Source organism: Anabrus simplex, chromosome 14 (assembly GCF_040414725.1).
Source record: "Anabrus simplex isolate iqAnaSimp1 chromosome 14, ASM4041472v1, whole genome shotgun sequence".
Lineage (NCBI taxonomy): Eukaryota > Metazoa > Arthropoda > Insecta > Orthoptera > Tettigoniidae > Anabrus > Anabrus simplex.
In genome coordinates, this window is record NC_090278.1 from 39,299,476 (window position 1) to 39,324,175 (window position 24,700).

At 39.7% G+C, this 24,700-nt stretch overlaps 1 protein-coding gene across 1 annotated transcript in view; it reads right to left on the reverse strand.

The window, feature by feature from the left end:
* Positions 1-1,257: 1,257 nt before the first annotated feature.
* The window catches only part of Ythdf (YTH domain-containing family protein), a 115,544-nt gene continuing 92,101 nt past the window's right edge, over positions 1,258-24,700 (reverse strand). The window contains exon 5 of the mRNA XM_067158468.2: positions 1,258-2,353. Within this exon, the coding sequence (XP_067014569.1) occupies positions 2,303-2,353 (51 nt within the window). The 3' untranslated portion in view covers positions 1,258-2,302. The remainder of the gene's footprint in view (positions 2,354-24,700) is intronic.

Consider the following 24,700-nt stretch of genomic DNA (forward strand, 5'->3'; position numbering starts at 1 on the left):
CACTTTCAGTCTCTTCTATTTCTATCTTTCAATTTCTTTTCCCTTCATTACAAGGTATTGGGGGTACGCTTATGCTCATAATAACGGACGTCTACCGGGTAGATTTGAAATTTAAATTTGTATCTAAATTATGGCGCTACAGCTGGAATATTGAAATATTCTATTCATGATAGTTGTTTTGATCGTTTGTGTGCTTTTAAACCAAGAAGATGCTGAGAAAGAAGTTTGATAAATTGCTGGAAATGATAGGAAATGCAGTGGAGTCTTTGATGCCCCGGTTCGACTTGCAAGAGAAAATTCACTGGTTACATAATGTAGTTGGAGATGCTGATAAGAATAATTTTAAACAGCCAAAGACTCGTGCAGCAGCTAAGCGAATGAGAAAACTCTATCTCTCACCAATTGTGGAGGATGATAATGATGTATTCTCAGCTGCAGGTAGAAGACTAATAACAAGAAATGTTGCTAAGATGGCAAAAACGCACGTTTCAGAAAAATCAGCACCAGGCTAAGTCTAGAAAGAAGGTAATAATAATAATAATAATCATAATAATAATAATAATCATCGTATGGCCTCAGCTATTGTGTGCAGACATTTCAAGGTGAAATTTCAAGATACTGTATCAGTGCAAATTGGGAAGGAGAACATTATTTGTACCCCAGCTGTTGTGTTACCAACACCTCTATCAACCTCTTGTAACTTGAGATACATTAATCCATGCTGCTTCGTGTAAGAAGTGTTTAAGCATGAAATTAATTTCTGTTCTCACCTCTTTATCAAAACTGTGCTTGCAGAACATAAGCTACCATATTAATACAAGCAACTTCACACCCAAATGCAATGCATTACACAATGCTACTTGGTATTGTAAAACCAAAATGAGCAGTAGACCCTTAGTCAACAAGGGCATATCACAGAATGACAGATGATACTGTGTCACGCAGTTCTTCAATTTGCTTAAAGGCCATGTACGAATTATAGCCAAGAAATAAATAATTCCAGACATTCATCCATATATACATATTCACATATATTGCCATAGCCCTGTGGTGATATTACCCACTTCACATAAAGACTTCATCAAACAGTAGCACATGCTGTTGTTAGCTTCTTCAAAAACAAGCCCAGAATTTTTCACTACCAGAAAAGGAAATCTTATTCTGAGCATAGTAAAAAAAAAAAAAAAAAAAAAAAAAAAAAAAAAAAAAAAAATTTACAGCATTTGTCCAATAAAACTGACACTTTCTGAATTATCTAGATATATTTTAGAAACTAGCTATAAAGCAAATATCTACTTGAAATCATAGTATCCATCTAATGGCCTTAATTATTCCTTAAGTGCCTTACAATGAAAAATTAAGAATTATGTAGTGAATGATATGAGCAGAGAGAAAATTAAAGAATTAAGGCCACTAACAGTCTGTACAGAAAGGTAAAATGTAGGAAGTAGTCGTAACAGCAGAAGGGAAAAAATGCAACAATGATCAAAAGTCTAAATACAGATTTATCATATTCAAGAGAAGCCAATTAAGTTCATAATCAACCACCTATACAGGCAAACAGATCATTTTACACAGAAAATAGACCTATCACATTACATGCTTGCATGCTTTGATGAAGTTCACAGCTAGATATTTTACAAATAGTTCAATTATATTGGATAAACACTGCATTTTTCACTTTTGTCATGAACAATAATGGAAACTTCTTTCGAAAATGACAAAAAATACCAGCTACATACTGAACCAAACACTTGTTTCAGCATGAGATACTGTTCCACATTTTGTGAAGTGCTCAATTTCAACAATAGGCTAAGACAAAAACTGCCAGCAATGCTGCCTGGAACATTGGCCTATCAAGTCTAGTTTATTAAGGCATGCAATGGAGAAAAAAAAAAAAGTGCTTTAATTGATAAAATCTCTCTGTTTACTGATTGATTACATAATCTAATAATCACGGTCTTCAATCCCACAGCTTTTTATCGCATCACATGTATTACTTTTTTTAAACTTGTTTCTTACTGCATGAAGATGAGGAAGAAAAGAATGTGTACACATTTACTGTAAAGAGATGTGTTTGAATATGCAAATGCTTTGTTTTGTATACCATTATGTTTTTTTTAAATCTCCTACACACACAAAAGTTCATACGCAATTCACTTCTAGAAGAACATAAGTGAAGAAACAGGTACTTCCAGGTATGGAAGTAATTTCATCATGTTTCTCTTTAAAAAAAAACTTGTTACATAATTATTCCTTTAAATTGGAGTAGTAAGCTACGAAAGAGGTGGTTGTTGCACAACTAATTCCTGCCCCCTCTTCCACCACGACCCCTTCCGCCCCCATCTCGTTCCTGAAAATAAACAACAAAACCATTATTACACAGTAATTAATGTTCAAGACAATAAAGTTCTGTTCATATTACAGACATAGTCATTACACCAAACAACATCCTGCAACAAGATATGCTCCAGAGGCTAGTAAACACGAAAGGTAACTATGGATTACAGACCAATGGAAACCAAAAAAAAGTGATGAGAAATGGGGATGAGGAATATTCCTACATTCATTGTAGACTGGATGACATTTTAGAAACAATAGAGAAATTAAATTTAGATCTCAAATCAGTAAACAACTGGGCAGTAAAGCATGGACTATCTCTCAACCCCGACAAATCCCAAACAATCCTTATAGCCAATCCAAGACTACGATGTAGCCACAAAGACGCTCACAAAATGCTGTCACTTGCGTACATGGATTTTATTTTCAATTATTTACAGGTTACACATCAAACACTAGCCTCAACAAACCACCATTTTTAACAACTGCCTATCACGAAGCACATGGAGACTGCAACCTTGAAACAGTTGACTGCTTATTTTAGCATGTCAGCATAAACACACCACGAATTCACAAGAACAACTCCTGTTAATAATTCAACTCCATCATCGAGACTGTCTCTTTATATAGGCTGCCTGGCCAGGCTTCCAGAAGGATGTCACAACATATCTTCTAGTAAATTCTAGAGTGCCTAATAACATAGTTATAATGTAAAGAACATTTTAAAACCTCTAGTGTCAAAGATACATTATTCTGAATGTTACAGTGCGTTGCACAATGTTACTGTGAATATACAGATTACATGTATTAATAAATTATATATACTATTAATTACAGGTTCCTACATTAACTAAACTCATATATATATACACAGCACGTTTCATGACATAACCTCACAAACAACGCGATCGTCCATCTACGCAAATAATAATAATATAGTAATAATAATAATAATAATAATAATAATAATAATAATAATAATAATAATAATAATAATAATAATAACATCAATAATAATAATACAGTAAGTAGATATAAACACTTCATAGCCACACCTCACAAGTAATAATAATAATAATAATAATAATAATAATAATAATAATAATAATAATAATGATGATGATCCAAGCTCAATACTTGCATTATTTACCCATCGGTTAAATAATATTGTTTTCAAGTTATATCAGTTTATTACACTTTCATCAAAATCCCCCCCCCCATGACTTGAAACAATTTCCACAGTCTATCACACTCATCGACTTTGTCTTGGAAGTAGATTGTATCTTCTCTCTTCCTCGATGTCGTTGTATGGGCTCTGTTCCTCTTGACCGGATCGTGCCGTGTCATGGGTCAGGGTGGCCTCTCCGCCACCCTCTTCCTCGATGAAAGTTTATGCATTCCCCTCATGATGATTAGATTGTGTTGTGTCATTAGTAGCCTCTCCTCCAGGTGGACCCCTGGCAGTACCAGGCTTACTCTGTATGCGCAGCGGTTGGGTGACTCGCCGCAACTCCGATGCGTGGACCTTGACAGGAGGGTTGGTCTTTAAAGTTAAAATTGAATAACTGAAAAAGAGGTTCAACCTTTTCAATACATAAGAGAAAGAAATGTAGTGATTACATTCTTATTTAATAGTAATTAGAATTGGGACCGGTTTCGACCACAGTCCAGGTCATCGTCAGCCGATCAAAACATAAAAATCATGAAAAACAATGCATATGAAAAAGTAAGACTCCATGGCCCAGCTGCTTATCCACTTTGATGGGATCAACCCATTTAGGTGTGAGACCTGCGTGAAACCCTCCAATCTTATTACTGACTGGGTGGTTACGTCGCAGTACTTGTTGGCCTGGTAGGAAGGTCTGGGTCTCTTCAACATCTTGAGCCTTGGCCTGGGTAAGGGATCTCTTCTCGGCCAAAGCCTGCTTCTCCTTGATGTCCTGCTGCTGCCACTCTGCTAGGGGAACAGCTGGATCTTCTTGACCAGAAGTGTATGGTGGACGAATCTCCCAATCCCCGGGGCCGTATAGCTGTCAACCAAGGAACAATTCAGCTGGGGAATAGCCAGTGACACGGTTGATGCGTCGTCGCAGGGCAAAGAGTGACTGTGGTATCTGACTGTCCCACAGTCGATGTTCTCTGTCTATTAGGTGGACCCGTAGCATCCTTTTTAGCTCCTGGTTCTGTCGTTCTGTTGGATTGGCCCTTGGGTTGTAGTGCTCCACACCCCATTGGGTCATCATTTGCTGCCACTTCCTTGACGTGAACTGACTCCCGGTGTCTGACAATACACCGTGGATAACCGTAGCGGCTGAATACCTCATCATGCAGAAGGCTGGCGATGCGTCCCATTGTGACTTCTGGTATCGGAAAGGCATCAATCCATCATCTGAAGAGGTCGCCGATTACTAGGAGTCTTGTTTTACCCCGTGGGGGTCTAGGGTAAGGACCCATCAACTCTAGGGCTATCACCTTCCATCTTCCTCGCTGACTGGAATCTGCCTTCCTGTTGCTCGCCTTGGTGCAGGCACAGATGTAGCACCCCTTAACATAGTCCAGGATGTCTTTCCGCATGTTGACCCAGAAAAATCTTTGTCGGATAGACTGGTATGTGACCAATATAGTTACCAATATTTCAGGCTCCCTAAGGAAATCAACATCTTTATCACAGACAGGTATGTCTCTTCACCTCCTGGATGTCTGGCTTCAGTGCTGTCATGGAATTTCTTGAGGATGTCCATCGTGTGCTGTGTAGGGATTACTACTCCTGCAGGCATGTCGGAGAAGTGCGACCAGTATATTAAGAGATCTCCATCAACCCGGAAGTTCTTGTAACACATCTTGAATTCCCTTGGGATAAGTCGACTATCTGTGTTCTGTCTCCTAATCTACTGCATCAAGGCCCTACAGGGCTTGTCTTGTTCTTGCCACTGTTTAATTACTTACTGATCAAGTTCCTTCTTGATGGTCATAAGGACAGGTTCCTTGGGCTCACTCTGGTGTTTTTGTGGGAACTCCCTCTCGACAATGGTGCTTCTAGCTTCAGGTTCTATCGCCGGGTGCCTAGATAAACTGTCCACTCCTATGCTTGTCAATCCTGGGACATGACACACATCAAAATCAAATTATGTGAATAACAGAGCCCATTTCATCAATTTAGATTTTGATCCAAAGACTGAGTTCAACCATCTGAGAGCGGCGTTATCGGTGTACAGCTGGAACTTCCTTCCCTCCAAGTAGCAATGAATTTGCCCATGGCCCACACCACGGCTAAGGCTTCCTTCTCAGCAGTGCAGTAGTGTTGTTCGGAGGGAGGTAGCTTTCTGCTGGCATACTCGATGATGCTCCTTACACCATCACTCCTCTTCTGGAATAATACTGCTCCTAGGCCGGAGTCGCTGGTGTCTGTCTGCAGGTGCATCTTACATTGAGGGTCGGGATGGGCTAGACTGGGAGCGTTGCATATCGCAGCCTTAATGTCTTGGAATGCTGCCTCTTCCTTGCTGGTCCATCGGAACGGGCAGTTGTTATGGAGTAGATCGGTGAGTGGTACTGCCTTCTCTTCAAAGTGTGGCACGGAGCCGCTATACAATCCACACAAGCCAATGAACTGACACACTTGTCGATTGGTCTGCGGGCCTTCAGCTTCTTCCATAGCTCGATTCTTCTCCGGCTGTCTTTCTAAGCCTTCAGATGTTAGGACATGGCCAAGATACGAGGATGGTTTGAAAAGTTCTCGGAATCACCGCTAGATATCAGTGCTAGAGCAACGAGGTTCCCGCGCAATAATCACATATCCTTCATGAGTGAACAAGTGGCGCGTCAGTGCTCTAGCTGCAGGAGTGTGGTAGTGACGACTCTGTTGTTGTTCCCGCGTAGTGATTTGTGACAATGGAAAAAACTGAGATTCGAGCAGTGATTAAATACTTTGTAAAGAAAGGTATGAAAGCAAAGGAAATTCATGCCGACATTCAGAACACACTGGGGGACTTGCTCCTTCATTTTCAACTGTTGCCAAGTGGACCAGTGAGTTTAAATTTGGTCGGGAGAGCTTGGATGATTATCCACGTAGTGGACGGCCAAAAAGTGTTACGACCGCAGAATTTATTGCAAAAGTGCATAAAATGGTCACGGAGGATCGTCGACTGAAAGTGCCCGAGATTGCTGAAGCTGTAGGGATGTCTTCTGAACGGGTATATTATATTTTAACAGAAGAATTGTGTATGAAAAAATTATCCGCAAGATGGGTGCCGCGGTTCTTGACATTGGACAATAAACGCACCAGATTGGAAATGTCCGAACAAAGTCTGGCCCGTTTTCAGTGCAACCAACAAGATTTTTTGCACCGGTTTGTGACTACAGAAGAAACTTGGGTCCACTACTATACACCAGAGACAAAACAGCAGTCAAAGCAGTGGAAACATGCTGATTCACCACCATCAAAGAACGCAAAGGCAGTGTGTTCGGCCGGAAAGGTCATGGCCTCAGTTTTCTGGGATGCAAAAGGCATTCTGCTGATAGATTATCTTCCTACTGGCCAAACAATTAAGGGGCAATACTATGCAAACCTCCTAGACCAACTACAGGAAAAGATACGCGAAATAAGCCTGGTTTGGCAAGGAATAAGGTCATCTTTCATCATGATAATGCTCCGCCACACACAAGTGTTATTGCCATGGCAAAACTTCATGAACTGGGGTACGAATTGTTGCCACATCCACCTTATTCACCTGATTTGGCACCATCAGACTTTCATCTATTCCCCAAGCTGAAAATTTTCCTCGGTGGACAGAGATTTTCTACAAGGGAAGAACTGACAGTCGAACTAGAGAGGTATTTTGCAGGCCTGGAGGAATCTCATTTTCGAGATGGGATCAAGGCATTGGAACATCGCTGGACCAAATGCATTAGTCTACAGGGAGACTATGTTGAAAAATAAAAGCAGTTCCACCGAGGTAAGACACTTAATTCTAGTACATTCCGAGAACTTTTCAAAACACCTACGTATTCTACGTGGGACTGGGCGAAGTGGCACTTCTTCAGTTGGCAAGTCAGTCCATGAATTTTCAGTCGTTTCAGTACTTTCCTCAGATGTACAAGGTATTCTTGAAAATTCTTGCTGTGAATTAAAATGTCGTCAAGATACACTTGGCAGAAATCTCCAACATAGCCTGTCAATACCTTATCCATCACTCGCATGAAGGTGGCAGGAGCATTCTTCAATCCAAAAGACATTACTGCAAACTGGTACAATCCTAATGGAAAATTCTAAATTCCCATAGAGGGAATTAGATATTTTTCACCAATAGAGCATCTGATATATTTTTGGTACAATCCTATCGGTCCCATGAAGGCGGTCAGTGGTCCAGAACTTTCTTCGATCTCCAATTGCCAGTATCCGGAGTTGGGATCCAGCATGCTGAAAATCCTAGACCCACTTGTTTCAGCAAGTCCTTCAGGTCAGGCATAGGGTAGGCGTCACTAATGGTCTTCCCGTTCAACCTGCGAAAGTCCACACACAGTCAATACTCCCCATTCTTCTTTTTCGGTAGGACGATAGGTGAAGCCCAACAAGATGTAGAGGGTTCGATGAGACCTTGCCGTTCCATCTCTTGAATCTTCTGAATGACGAAGTTGTACGTATCCGGATTGATTGCGTTACCGTGGTAGTCCATCCTATTGTATTGGTGATGACTTCCGGGAAGTCCTTTAAGGTTCATCTCAGCTCCTCTTCTTCACTTGGTTGAAGATGCGTTAAAGGGATATCTCCCAAGTCTACGTCAACTTCCACATCCTTGTGAGTCTGGAGATTTCCATCGTGCCAGGCAACCCTCAGACGTCTGTCTTTTTCCAAAATGTCTAGGATCACCTTGTATTCCACCAGAGTCATGACTTAATATGTCAGGTATTAGGTTCTGAATCACTGCAACGTCAATTAAAATAGACAGGTCCATGAATTTAGTGGTTAGGTTAGTCTGTCCTTGGATGGAATAGGTTACCCCATCCGCTGCTCCCACTACCCTTCCGAGATGGTGAGGCTTCATAGGCGGTAGTAATCTGGCAACAGTCTCGTTGACAAATGAATGGCTTGCTTGGCTGTCGAGTATGGCTGAAAAATTCTTGTCGCTGGGTGATAGCTGGGTGAGGTTGGCCTGTTCTACTCACAATCTGACCAATCCCTCTCCTACCTGACCAGGCTCGCTTGTCTGTCGTGTCTTGAGGAGCATTCCCATTCCCCCCCAATCCAGAATGGGCCAGACCTAGTTTTCCAATGTCAAGGCTGGGCACTTGTTCTTCAGGTGTCCCGTTCTTCCTAATAGCACTTCCTAACTGCTCTGGTCTCTTCTGTTGCTTTGCTCTTCGTGTTCCTCCTCCAATTGAGCGATGATTCTGCGTAGATCATCAAAGGATCTCGGTAGTGATACTTTCACTAGGAGTCTAATCTTATCATGGAGTAGCTCTGTGATGCCTGGTAAGATCTTGTTCTCACTTCCTTCCGGGTGCAGACACTTTAAGAGCTGGTTCTTCCGTAGGATGAAGAAGGCGCTAGCTCTCATGCCAGTCGGTTGTGCCTCAGTCAGTAGCTCTTCGCCCCTTCAAAATTAAACCTAGTGAGGAATGCCTTCTTGAAGTCCATCCAGTTTAAATTTAAGCCGTTCAAGTTATTCCACCAAGTAGCAGCTTGCCCCTTTATTCGCGGTGTGATGAGTTGCACGAAAATGTCCACTGGTAGATTAGTCCTTCCTAATAGACCAACTGATCTGTCGATGAAGCTAGTCGGGTTCTCTTCCAGTCGCCCGTGGAATTCCAGAAGGCTCTCTATAAACACCTTCGGGTCTAGGTGTCCTGTATTGCCGGTTAGGTTTGAGGAAGTTAGTGGTGTGGCAATATGTCCTGTTTGACTTAATCTATCTTCTACTGCGTGAAGGATGCTTTCTCATATTCTTCACATCTTCCTTGGTAGTCAAAAACCGGTTTTCTAACCTTCTTTCAACAGCAGAAATACGGCTCCCAAAATTTTCCTCAATGGCACAGATACGGCTTTCAAAATTTCCCTCGCCGGTAGAAATTCTCCCCTCAACCTGTTGCTTTATGCCGAAAACCAGGAATTCCACCTCCTCCTCGAGGTTTGAGATGTCCTCTTCCAGCTGGCTTACACGACTATCGATCTGTCGAACCTGTCCCAGTTTTGACCTGATGTCCGATATCTGCTGCGTTAATTGATTGGTGACTTCGATAATTTGGGATGAAATTTTGTCATTTACGGTTGAAATTTTCAATTCTAGGCCCCGTTCTACTTGGTAAACCTGAGTTATCTTGAGAAATTTGGTCTGCTAAGGTGGAATTGAGTGGCTGTATCATGTTCGTTAACTTAGAACATATTTTGGTAACATTTACCTTATATTCCGATGTTTTGCCCGGATCTTTGTTGACCTCGATGCAAAACTTTCCGGAATCTTCTCTCTTTTTTTTTTTTTTTTGACGAGATCTTCCCATAACCGCTCTGCAGCGATTTCTTCTTGCCGTTCGTCGTAAGATTTCTCTTGGTGAGTTCGCCTTAAGAGTTGTTATACGGACATATTTTCTAGTATCACTTGCATTTTGATCTATTTCGCACTTACAGTCGTAATCACTCGTAAATTCTTATGTCCTTGTCACGGTCAACAATGATGTATCCACAATGATGCACACAAAATGCTGTCACTTGCGTACATGGATTTTATTTTCTATTGTTTACAGGTTACACATTAAACACATGCATCAAAAAACCACCATTTTTAACAACTGCCTACATGAAGACTGCAACCTTGAAACAGTTGACTGCTTACTTTAGCATGTTGGCATATACACACCACGAATTCACAAGAACAACTCCTGTTAAACAATAACTCAACTCCATCAACGAGACTGTCTCTTTATATAGGCTGCTTGGCCAGGCTTCTAGAAGGATATGTCACAACATATCTTCTAGTAAATTCTAGAGTGCCTAATAACATGGTTATAATGTAAAGAACATTCTAAATATACGTTATTCTGGATGTTACAGTGTGTTGCACAATGTTACTGTGGATATACGTCATATATACAGGTAAGAGTAAATTATATACTATTAATTACAGGTTCTTACATTAACTAAACTCTCACTTATATATACACACACAGCACGTTTCACGACATAACCTTACAAACAATGTGATCGACCGATACGTAAATAATAATACTAATACAGTAAGTAGATGTAAACACTTCATAGCCATACCTCACAAGTCGTAATAATAATAATAATAATAATGATGATTCGAGCTCGATACTTGCATTATTTACCCATGGCTTAAAGAATACTGTTTTCACGTTATATCAGTTTATTACACTTGCGCCAACTATTATCCGAAGCAGACCGCGCAACTCTTCCAGCAATATGGATACAGAACAAAGTCATACATTACAGTAAAACCGCAAAAAAAAAAAAAAAAAAAAAAAAAAAAAAAAAAAAAAAAAAAAAAAAATCTTGGAATCACTCTAGATGAACAACTATCATGGCTCGCACATACGGCATCAACGTGCATATTTTATTTATCCTTCTCTTTAAACTCAAAAAAGATTTTAACTGAAACATTAGTTATGCCAATTTTTTATTACTGTGATATCGTTTACATCGACTGCACTGATGAATCACTACAGAAAGACCCAGTCATAAGTCCTCAGCATATGGCAATTCCTTCACAGTTGCTGCAATTCATGAATGGAACAATCTGCCTAAAGACGTCAGAGGAATATCAGCGCCCAAGAAATTTAAAAGTGCATGCATAAATTATATGATGGAAAGATACAAATAGCAAGGCAGTTAGACATACTGATACTCATTTTCCGACTTATCGTCCCCTTTTCTTTTAAATTCTCTTCCTCCTGTCTACTTTATCCTTCCCCTGTACCTTTCTTAACTTGGGAGGAAACTCACAGAGCATGAGTTATATTTTGCAGATAATTCTATTTTTTTAAAAAGTAATTATCTTTTGTCTTTCCAGCTTTACTGTGTATGTATATCTTAAAAACTGTACTCCTTTCCTGTACTATTGTGCTTTTTCCCTTCGATTTTTGTAATTTTAATGTACAGGTAGTAACTGTTAGCTATAGCTGAATAGTTCTACATAGTTTATGATAGGTTACTTTTTAATCAATGTAATTAGTCATCAATCTAATTTTGATACTGGTTAAGTGTAATACAGGGACAGCTGTCCCTAACTTTGCCAGGATAAATAAATTGTCTGATATATCCAAAAGACAGGACAGATGCAAGAATATAGATGTCTTGGCAGTCCTATGACAAAGGATTTGAAATTTGTAAAGGAATAAAGGAAATAACAGTAGGTATTGAAATGGCAAAGAAAGCTTTCGGAAGGAAACAATGGCTGCTGACTAACCACAGAATGAGCTTAGGATTAAGGAGATGGCAGGCTAAATGTTATATCACACGTGTGCTGTTGTACAGATTTGAGGCCTTATCCATCAAGAAAATTGAAACCTTTGTTTGAGATGCGGTTATGGAGAAGGATGCTTAACACATTGAAACACATTCCCGACCTTGACTCGGGCCAGTGAAATGATAACGCACCCCATGTCCAAGTAGAGGTCAGGGGATGTTTACTGTACTGTAACTTTGCGTGTATGATCAGATTTCGTGTTTGCGTTACCATGGATATGTTCACAGGTTTTTTCCCTCTTAGATACTGTGTTTCTGTCAACTAATTAGACAATTCTTCTTCTTCTTTTATGACCACATAGGATCACTTTAGTCAGTCCGTCGTTCAGGTCTCTTTGAAGGGATTGTTCGGGCTTTGCGGTCCTCCCAGTACTTCTTCAGACGCTCCGATCTTCGTGCCCTTTCCTCAGTTGAAAATGTGCGTGTTGTTGGTTTGTTTTGTGTAAGGGTAAAGCGGAGGTTTGTATTCTTGAGTTTTGTATTCAATTTTATCTTATTTTTGGTGTCTTCTGTTGTAAGGCCTATTTCCTTCAGATCCTCTCTTACTTCTCTGATCCATTTACATCCTGTTGTGGTATTTTTTGAGACGAGATTGTGTTGTACTAGTTGTTTCAGAAGTCTCGAGTCCTGCATCCTCATGATATGTCCAAAGAATCCCAGTCTCCTCTTACGCATAGTATCTGTAATGGGTTCTAGCTCTTTGTACACGACTTTGTTAGGTATTAACCGCCACTGTCCATCTTTCTGATATTTTTTGTTGATACAGGTTCTTCCAATCCTCCTTTCAATTTTCTGAAGTCTGTCAGTCTTTGGTTGTTTATTCAGGTAAAAGAGTGTTTCTGCTGCATATGTAGCTTCCGGTTTTATAACTGTGTTGTAGTGTTTTATTTTTGTATTTATTGATAGACATTTCTTTTTGTAGATATCCCATGTTAATTTTTGTGCTTTAGCTAATCTATTTGTTCTTACTTGGATTGAGATTTTTTCATTTAAGTTATGTGTTATTACTTCTCCAAGATATTTAAACTGAGTTACTATTTTGATTTTATTACCATTTATGGTGACTTCTTTTAGCTGTGTTGGTTTTTGGGGCATAATTTCTGTTTTTTCAAATGATATTTTGAGGCCAATTTTATTTGCAACGTTTTGAAGTTCTGATATCTGGGTTTTTGCTTCTTTTATGTCCACTGCTAGTAATGCTAAATCGTCAGCAAAACCCAGGCAATTTGTTTTGATTTTTCGGCCAATCTTTATTTTGGGGGGGCATTTTCTAAACCATTCCCTCATTACCATTTCTAGAGCACAGTTAAATAATAGTGGTGAGAGCCCGTCTCCCTGCCGTAGTCCAGTTTTAATTTCAAATGTCTCTGATGTTTCACCCCTAAACTTCACTTTTGACTTGGTATTGGTGAGAGTCAATTTTATCATGTTTATTAATTTGGGGTGTAGTCCAAGGTGTCTTAAAATTTTAAACAGAGATTCTCTATGGATGCAATCATAAGCTTTCTTGAAATCTACATATGTTAACACCATATCTCTGTTTCTTCTCCTGTTATAGTCCATTATCAACTTAAGACTCATGATCTGATCAGGACAGCTCCTCCAGGGTCTGAAACCTCCTTGATATTCTCCTAGTTCTTTCTCAAGTTGTAAACTTATCCTATTAAGGATGATTATTGAAAATATTTTGTATGTTATGTCTAGGAGCGAGATTCCCCTGTAGTTATTAGGGTCGGTTTTGTCCCCTTTTTTGTGCAGAGGATGAATGAGGGCTGTTGTCCAGTGTTCTGGTAGTTCTTCTTTAATCCACATAGAGACAAGTTGTTGATGGAGGGCAACTTTTGCTGAGGTTCCTGCATATTTCCAGATTTCCGCAAAGGTCTGATCTTCTCCTGGCGCTTTGTAGTTTTTTAATTTATTCAGAGCTTGGTAGACTTCCTTTATTGTGGGGGGATTGATGTTTTCTGGTGATGTTTCTATCGGGGTGTTGGTGTCCAAATGAAGGAGTTCTGTAGGTTCCTCACAATTTAAAAGCTTGTTGAAATGTTTAGCCAGAATTTCTGCATTGTCTTTATTGTTATGGGCCAGCTTACCATCTTCATCCTCCATCAGTAGGGTCGGGGGTTCATATTTTTGGAGCTGCTTTCTGAAGGTTTTGTAGTAGTCCCTTAATTTAGTTTTACTGAACTGTTCTTCAATTAACTGCAGGGTGTCCTTATGATGTTGTCTTTTTATTCTTCTTAAGACTTGGGTAGTTTCTTTTCTCTGTTTTACTAGCTTTTGATAGGATATTTCTGTCTTTTGGGACTGATGTAATAGCCATGCCTGATGTCTTTTCTCCACTGTTTCATCACATTCACTGTTCCACCACTGGTGTTTTTTACGTGGATTAATTGGAGCTAGGTCTTCTGTAATTTGTTTAAGGTTGTGTACTAAGTCTTCAAGTTTGTCTGTGATTTTTATTTTTTCAGTTGCTTTCTGGTAATTTTTGTTGTTGATTAGCTGGGTAGGATCAATTTTTCTTTTAGTTTTAAGGGCTTGCTTTTGTTGTCTCCTCTGGGGAGTGAGTTTAATTTTAATTTTAACTACGTAGTGATCTGAACCTGTGTCTATTCCTCGGAGGACTTTGACGTGGTAGATCTCTTTGTGGTGGTATTTGTCCATGCAGACGTGGTCCAGTTGCCATTCTCCTTTAGTGTAGTCAGGGTGTTTCCATGTTTTGAGTTTTTGAGGTTTCCTCTTAAAACATGTAGATTTTGAGATTAAATTATGGTTTCTACACAGGTCAACTAGTCTCTCTCCATTTTTATTTGTTTTCTTGTGTGCTGGCCATTTTCCGATGATGTCACGGTATTTTCTTTCTCTGCCTAGTTGAGCGTTGAAGTCGCCTATTAATAATTTTATATGGTGTTTGGGGATGTTATCTAGGGTCTGGTCCAATAGGTCCCAAAATTCTCCTGTTTCCTCCTGGTCTTTTGAGGAGTTGTTTTTATCATTAGTGGGAGCATGGGCATTTATTATAGTATAGATTATATTAGATGCCTTTAAGGTGAGCGTTGAGAATCGTGGAGACTGTGATCTGAATTCTTGAACTGTGTTTATTATTTTAAGGCTGACCAAAAATCCTGTTCCAAATTGTGGGACATTCTTCATCACTCTCTTCCCGGGTATACCTTTATAAAGTCTGTACCCTTGAGATTCCAAGGCATCCTGGTCAGTGTTTCTAATTTCCTGTAATCCCATGATAAGAATTTTGTGTTGGTCCATTATGTCGGTGATCACTTTTAGTTTACCGGTTTGCATGAGCGAGTTTATGTTGTGTGTAGAGAAGTATGTTATCTGCTTTGGTTTGATTCTTGATTTTGTCTCATTCGTGTATGTAGTACTGGGGTATTTCCGTGCCTCCGACTTCACGGTATCTTTCAGGTGGCAGCCCACCGTATCCGAATGCTGCCTTCTCTGAACTCTTGGTTCAGCCGGTGGAGTATTCCTTAAAAGACCTTCCATGGTTGACTGTCAAGGTGTCACCTGTGTGGGACTAGGTCCCGAATTACAACTCTGGATGTGATCCAGTGAGGTGATAATGAGGCCGCTCCTCTGGAGTACAGACGCCTTGTGCAGCCGCCCCTAACCTGGAGAACAGACGCTGCATAATGGATTCCAGTGGCATTTCCTCCACTGTGGGGACCATCACCCCACCCAAAGGGGCTCATTCGCCCGAAGCCGTTGGCCCCCTTAGGGAGTCAGGTTATTTCCCGCCGCCCAACACTCGGCGTTGGCAATTTTACAGCTGGGTGCCAGACCACCAAACCCTCCTCCTTTCTCATTCCATAAAACATATGGATCATGCAGCAATATATCACCACGCTATTTAGAAGTTGAAGTAACTGATTTCTAAGAGTTCTCATGTTACTTCCCTGAATTTATTCATAAATACGCCATGAATACCACGAGTGCTTTAAATTGAGAAAGAAAATGAGAATCCCATACAAGGAAGGATCGATAATCCGGATTACACTTATTAAAAATTTCGTTCTTACTGTAATTTAATGTTTCATCGAATAAATTTAGAAATATTGATACTTGATTATTAACTTCTAAAACATCCTTGATCCTCATTTTTTCAGAATATAGTAATGATTTTTAATATGACTATAATCAAAAATTGATATCTGATGCTGATATTAGATTAAAAAAGACTGGGCATTTGAAACCAAGGGGTGAAAAAAGGGCTGGGACTCAATGTGTTACAGTAGAATAGAGTGAACAACAAGGTTCTATTGCTGTGATTATAACAAGGTTCTAGCTGAAGCAAGGGTAGAAAGAAGTTAAAAAGATCAGTGACCAAAAAGAAGACGACCTGGATTAGACATAACTTGAGAAGAGTGTATATGCTGAAGAACGTCCTGAAAGGACCTGTTGAGAGAGGGGAAAAAAACAGGATGAAGGAGGGCAACATTCATAGATGACCTGAAAGAAGGAATAAAAACAAACAATGGAAGTAGACAGAACACTGGATCTACAATTGTGCACAACATGGATTATGATGAGAATTAAGACACTAATATGAAGTTTAAGGTTGAATTCAAAAGGACAAATTGAGGCCTCCACGGTATGCACTAGCCTTGCATCTTGGGTGGTGTGCTAGGTCCCAACTGATGAGCCTAACATAGCACACGAGGGCGAAACGCAGGCAACCAAGAATGAGTTAGCTGGAAAATTTATAATGTCCAATAACGGACCATTATATTGGTATTGAAGAAATACGTATGCGCGTTTATTTAGACAGCAGTGACAATGATTATTTGAATTAGACGAAGAGATTAGAGAACTGTCAAGTGAAGATGGTGTAGTAATCTCCAGCATTGCAAGTAAAACTTTAGCGACGACCTGTGCGTAAAAAAGCGCGGAATGATCCCCGACCATCATATGCTGTTTCCGAAGATGAAGTTCCAGTGACTGCTACAAAAGCAAGAAGACAAGCTAATGGGCCGGAGTGGAGGAGGGGATACGGCACATGGCAATGACGACGCTTCTCAGGTCAGGGTTGATAATTTCAGTAAAAGTGATGCTGAACATACTTCCGCACATACAAATCGGAATGCAAACGGCAATAGTGTTTACCGGAATGTAATATTTCATGATAGTGAGCCACCTAGACTACGGTAAGTTATTCATCAGGTCAGAAAACTAGAGGACCGCAGGTTCTGCCTAGCGGCATCACTCCACTTCAATTTATTGCGTTGTACGTTGTTTTTTACTCCCGCACTGACGACAAAAATTATTATGAAAACTAATTCCTATGCAATAGAATGTACGGTAATAATAATAATATAATTATAATTACTAATAAAAATTCTGAGTTCAATCTGACTAGGTATAAATGTGCAAAATTAATTTGGACCAGACTGTTGGAACAAGTGACAGAAAATTGGACTGCAAAGTGTTAAGTATGGACCCCATCAACTAAATTCTTGAAATAAATTGTACTCTGAAACCAATATATTACTACTTACGCAATTATCTCATTAAATGCATCACTTCTTATTCATAAAGTCTTGCATAATAAAATGTTCACCAACTAAGAATTTCCTGAAGTCAAAAGGCAAAGAAATAAATGACACGTTTTTCAAAATTACACAACAAGGTTTCGCACTAAGGGAATGCAACACTTCTAATATCTGAATATAATAGCGTTTCTGACAATATAGCAATCATCTCTAAAACTGTGCCATTTCATAATAAGCTTAAGAAGTACCTTGTAAGCACCATGAATGAGTAACAGTTATTTTTCTTATTTTTTTAAATTTCCAAAGTCACCTTAAAAGTTGAAAACGTTGTTCCTCCTGTATGGTTACTTTGATAATAATCCACTTAATGTAATTCTCTCCCCTAACTTAACCCCATGGCACTATAGCCCTTGAAGGGCCTTGGGCCTACCAAGCGACCGCTGCTTAGCCCGAAGGCCTGCAGATTACAAGGTGTAGTGTGGTCAGCACGACGAATCCTCTCGACCATTATTCTTGGCTTTCTAGACCGGAGTGATACTCAAAGCATATGTAAAACCACTATTATTACTCTTTCACTTTTAGACCTAATCCGCCACTGTTTTGATTATGTATTGTTCCTCTTGACATAGCTCTTGCTCTCCGGAACCCTATTTATCAATAAAATAAAAATCTTTGTAGTAAATAATAAAACAAATGTTTCACAATATAACATGCTTTTCCCTTTGAAAATTCAAGTGATCCATTAATTTTCCCGTTGGTGTACAATCTCACATTTTATGGAATGGATTGTCATCCAACAACTTTGAACTCTTTTCTAAAAAGAGATGAATCAGGAATGCAGTACGCACCACAGAATTAAATCATAAAAACACAAATGAAGAATTACATACATAATTTTTTTTTAGAACTTGCTTTACGCTGCACCAACACACATAGGTCTTATGGCGACGATGGGATAGGAAAGGCCTAGGAGTAGGAAGGAAGTGGCTGTGGCTTTAATTAAGGTACAGCTCCAGCATTTGCCTGATGTGAAAATGGGAAACCACGGAAAACCATCTTCGGGGCTGCCGACAGTGGTGTTCGAACCCACTATCTCCCGGATGCAAGCTCACAGCTGTGCGCCCCTAACGGCACGGACAACTCGCTCGTTAATTAAAATATTAACGCTACATTCGTGAAGAATAGACATGAGTAATACCAACAATAGCAGCTGAAATTTAAAAAAAGGAAATAAATAATATTTTCATGAACAAGGATGGATATTAACAAATGAAGTTGAAACAGGCATTGCTTATGTAGCACAGGAGATGGTGTCTTCACTCATCACTCCCCGTTTTTTGACATCCAAGTTCTTCTACATCCACTGAAATGGGATTGATAAAGAGGAGAGTTAAGGGCAGTAAATGAAGATGTGGAGATTATCCTTTATGGGTTTGATAATTGTCCTTGTCTTCTACTGCAGTAGCTACTTGCCACATAAACCTATTGTTGTGTTTATCCTATTGTACGGTCCTTTCCCCGCGTTCCTACTGTTGATAATACCAATATAAATGGTCTGTTATTGGACATTCCCTATGGGAATCAACATCTATATCATTTCTACTTTTGATCGCAACTGCATTTACTTTGCCAAACCTTCATTCAATCCTACATACTACACCACCACTCTGGGAGAATACATATCCTAAAAATTTGAAATGATCTACCTCTTCCAGATATGTATTTCCAATCAGAAATTCAATTCTCTTAGGCTTCTTGCCTACAGACATCAACTTAAGTCTTGAAAATGGTAATTTTCATATCATACTCATCACTGCACCTATTTTCAAGTTCCAAGATATTAGATTGCAGGCTTTCACCAGTCTGCCATCAAGATCAAGTCGTCAGCATAGGCCAAACTGCTCACTACATCTCCATCTAACTGAATCTCTCCCCATCATTTTATACCCTTCAGTATGCAATCCATGCAAGCTAAGAACAATAAAGGTGAAAGATTATAGCCTTGTCTAACCTCTAGAAATACCCTGAACCATGGTACCATTCACTCTCAATGTAGCCCAATTGTCAACAAGATTGCTCTTACTAAACTAACTTTAATCCCATATTCCCTTAGTGCACCTAAATATTTTTCCTTGGTAGGCTTATTGTTATGGAATAACGTGTTTAAGTCGCTTCCCAAAAACAATTTAGAACTGATCTATTAATGTATGTGGTTTCACCTGTACAACAAGGCGACTTTGGAATTACAAATCTACACTTGGTTAGAAACAGAGTCTGGTCGAGGTGCTAAAGAGGTAGCTTCAGCTCTACTAGATTACCTTGAAAAACTTGAGAAAAAATCATTTAAGGGAGGTGAGAAAAATTTGGTTCTTAGATTATTTTCAGAGTCCTGTATGGGGCAGAACAAAAATAGTATACTTCTGGCAACTGTATAAGATATTTGGAGAAATCCAAGGTATTCCTCGAGTTTCGGCACTACTTTCCTATTCGAGGACACAGTTTTATGCCTCCGGATAGGATATTTGGTAACTTAGAAAAGAAATACAGAATGAAAGAAAAATCAAGCAAGCTTTTGAAAAGTAAGTTACCATTGCAAATTTCAAAGGTTCGAGTCATAAAATATAAGAAAATGTATGGGAGAGGACCAGTGTTAGTTTCAGTGTAAAATACATTCTCAGGACTAGAAACGGAGGTAGATATAACGAAGACAGGGAAGAAAATCTTTAAATTAATGGACGGTGCCACTGTTCAGAAGAAATCAAATAAAGTGAGCAAAATGAGGGAAGATATTGTAAAACTGATGAGATTTTTTGAGGTTCCGGACGATGCCAAATCCTTCTATGAGGATGTGATGAGCCCTGAAGTAAATGACAAAAACAATGTTTCAGTTTTTCTTGAAGACTCTGATATTGGAGAGGTGGAATGAAAAGTGGACAAAGTGTTGATGTTGATAAAAAAGAAATAATCTTACTTTCCTCCCTTTTTTTAATATCTTTTCCATTCGTAATGCATGTACATGTCAAAGACAATGTTTACGTTATTTTGAAGACTCTGATGTAGAAGAATTTTGAGTGAAGGGTGAATAGAATGTTTGTGTAAATAAATTTCATAGAACAAGTGTAACATTTTTTATTTTTCTGTATTAATTCATATTCATAAAGAATGTAGATGTCAGAATTAGCAGGAATGGTGTACTATAATATTACATTGTAAATAAATTTGTTTAATTGATGGAAAACCAAGAGAACTCCTGTTTTACTAACAATTTCTTAATTAATATTTGATGTAGAAAGCTAGTTTTGATAAAGCTATTGAATTTTGGACCCTCAAACTTCTCAAACTTGACCAATTCCGATGATCACCTTTTAATAAGCCCTAACCGTAAAATAGAAGGATTCAGTCTTCTTGTAGAAGAGATAAGAATAATTTCCTTAGTAACATTTGTTTTGAGATTGAAGACCATGCAAATCAAAACCACAGCAAGGATCTTTTTGACAAAATTAGAATAATCACTCGAGAATTCAAGCCATATTCCTGGAATATACAGAACTCAAAGGGGGATGATGTTGTGGATATAGAGAATGTTCTGGAAACATGGAGATTGTACTGCCAGGATCTATACAGTGAACAATGTAATGCACAAGACCAAGTGAAGATAGACAAGCAGTCAGATCCTGAACCTGACATCCTCCGAGATGAAGTAGAAATGGCTTTGAAAATGCTGAGAACTGGAAAAGCGTGTGGACCTGATGGAATAAGTGCAGAAGTCTTGAAAGCTACAGACGGTGCTGGAATTGAAATGCTGTTGAAAATCTGCCAAGCAATATGGAATTCTAGAAGATGGCCCGAGGAATGGGTACAGTCAATCTTTGTCCCAATCCACAAGAAAGGATCGAGGAAAAAATGTGAAAATTATCGCTTAATTGCTTTGATTTCACATGCCAGTAAAGTTATGCTTCATATCCTGCACAAGCGACTCCGGGCATTTCTAGAGTATCAAATTCCTGAAGTCCAGACTGGATTTATGAAAGGAAAAGGTACTCGAGAACAGATCTTAAGCCTAAGACAAATCATAGAAAAGGCTAGAGAATTCAATGTTCCGGTATATCTGTGCTTTATTGACTACCAAAAGGCCTTTGATACTGTCAAATGGAACCATCTTTGGAAAATTTTGGATGACATGGGTTTGCCACTCCATTTGATTGATCTCCTCAAGTCCTTGTATAAGGAAAATACAGCCACTGTGAAGATTCAAAACAAACAGTCTCAGCAGTTTCGTACAAGGGCTGGAGTTCGCCAGGGATGTATCCTGTCACCGTTACTTTTCAATATCTATGGTGAATATGCAATGAGAACTGCATTAGAAGGCTGGGACAAAGGGTTTTCCATTGGGGGATGCAAGATCAACAATTTGAGATTTGCTGATGACACCACCTTAATAGCATCATCTGAAGAGGAGTTGACAGAGCTGATCAAGAGAGTAGAGGAAGCAAGCTTAGAAATTGGATTACGCCTAAATCGACAGAAAACCAAAGTCATGATTGTTGATCGTAAGAACAACAACAGTCCACATATCAAACAGATTGGAGGGTGTGAAGTTGTACATCAGTATGTATACCTAGGCTCCTTACTATCCAATTCTGGTGGTTCCAAGGATGAAATAAAGCGCAGAATTGAAATAGCAAAGGTAGCAATGATCCGTCTGCGGAAGATCTGGAAAGATAACAACATCACCATTAAGACAAAAAAGAAGCTCGTTGAATCTCTAGTCTTCTCAGTCTTCTTGTATGGCGCAGAGACGTGGACCATCCTCAAACGTGATCGTGAACGGATAGAAAGCTTTGAAATGTGGTGCTGGAGGAAAATGTTAAGGATTCCTTGGACAGCTCATCGCACGAACACATCAATCCTGAACCAACTTCAGATAAAAGTTCGTCTATCGTGTAAGGTCTCTCAACGAATTGTACGCTACTTCGGACATATAATGCGCCGAGATGGTAGTCTACAAAAGCTGATTGTTGAGGGCAAAGTCCAGGGAACCAGACAACGAGGACGAATACCAACGCGATGGATTGACATGGTGAACGGCCCCCTACAGTGTTCTCTCAGAGTAACCACATTGAAAGCTTTAGATAGGGAAGGATGGCGGAGTATGGTTCATAGGCTAGAGGGCTGAATATTATGATAGTCACGACGCCTCAGTCATGAGGCAAAACGAAGAAGAAGAAGAACCGTAAAATTAATCATATAAAAACCACGTCTGTAATTTTAAAGCCCTTCTTGGAAAATAGTTTTTTGTCCCTCCTGGAAAATTTCATTTTTTCACAAAGCAAGTTTTGCATAAACGGTCCTCGATAAGAAACAATGCCAGGACTAACTTAAGGGCCCCGTGGTCGCCAACCGACGCTCCCAACAGCCCCAGGGCCACTTTTAGTTGCCTCTTACGAGAGGAAGGAAATACCGCGGGTGTTATTCTACCATCCCCACCCACAGGGGGGAATATGATACCAGGAAGGGAGAGGGTGAAACCCAGTGCCAGCACATAGCCTACTGTCTAATTGGACCAAGGGATCAGCTCAAGGCTTACCATCCTAACCGACGGACAAATCACCATCAACACCGTTATATGCCATCACTCCATACTAGCACTGTAGAGAGGTTTGGAAATGAACCCAGCTTTTGGCATGCAATCCAGTGATTAGAATTGTACCACCACCTCTCCTACCCTGCTGGCCAACATTCTGATGTGATATTTTTCTCCGACCAATGGGACTTAAACAGACTAACCATGGTATCAGACCAGTTGACACTTTTGCAAGCGCCCTTGCTGTTTTTAGTTGAGGGTGTTGAGCCGATGTCAGGTCAGGAACACCCTGCTACCGCATGTGACAGACTGTACTACCTGTGACTGTCTGGCCGAGGAGTTCTCTCTTAGAAGGCTTGGTCAAGTCTTTGGGTGTGAAATGACTCAAAAATTCATCAAAATACTGCTGCCTTGCAGGTGTGGCTGGGGACTGCCAAAGGCTATGGGAGATTACCTTGTAAGAAAATCCTCCTAGCAAGCCAGCTGAAGAATTGGCGAGTTTGTAGCTTTCAAAACCAAAACAAGCCTTGGATGTGAAAGTCTTAAAATTACCAGACGACAAACTCTTTGTGCAGCTCACGAAGTTATGACGGCCAACAACCCAAAGCTCATCAGAGATACTAGAAGAGACCGAATTACACAGGAAGGAACTCAGAATTTTAAGATGGAGCGAGCTGAAATGGTAAGGTTCAGGAAAGAAAACCTTACAAAATGGTTATATATTCTACTGGAGTGAGTACCCTCACAAAGCCAGAAATGGAGTTGCTTTCATTCTCCACACAGATGTTTATGTGCAGACGGACATAACGTTATAGGAGTGACAGAGTTATTAAAACGAAATTGTGTGTTGGAGAAAGGTATGGAATACCTCACCAAGTATATGCCCCACAGTCGGGCTGTTCTGCAGATGAAAAAGATCAGTTCCTCGTAGACCTAGAGGACCAAATATAGGAACAACGTCACAAGTATGGGCGAACTGAATGCCCAAGTTGGGACAGATAGTCAAGGTTGCAAAGACAACACAGGCACTCATGGCTATGGTGGCAGAAACCAAGAGGGAGAAAACCTGATAGATTTCTGTGTAAGCATACAAAACTCTTGGTTTCAGAGGAGATGGCAATAAAATCACACGCAGTTTGGACGGGAAGCAGAGGACAGTAATAGACTACCGTATTTCCTAGTGTATTAGACCCCCTTTTCCCCTGCTTTCATAGCTGCAAAAAGTAAGGTGTCCAACAGGCAATAGCCACCCATTTCGTCCAGTGACTTCCGGGCATAAAGAACTAGAAGTTGTACGTGTATGTGTTCTACACTATTCTTTAACAAATTTATTAGGCTACTGTATTCTGAGTCTTACTAGCTACATGCACTGGAAGGCAGCATTTCTGAATTTAAAAAATAAAGAAATTAAATAAATGGCAAACACATTACTTTTAGGCCTACATATACTGTAAATATAATCTGCTTTATTTACTCTTATATAACATCAGTCGTTCCATATCATCAACTCCTCTGATGAGGTTAAAGCCAGGAAGGGCATCCGGTTGTAAACACTCGCTACGAAGATTCATCTCACTTCATACTCAACCTCATACAGAAAAGGGGTAAGGGATGGACATACAGTTTTATTTATCGTATTATGGAATATTGATACAAAAGAACTTTGGCTAGTAAACCTAATCACTGCTTTCATGTGAATCATCATTATCTTGTGCTGCCAACATCTCTTCCCCCTGTGGGTGGGGGCGGTAGAATAACACCCACGGTATCCCCTGCCTGTCGTAA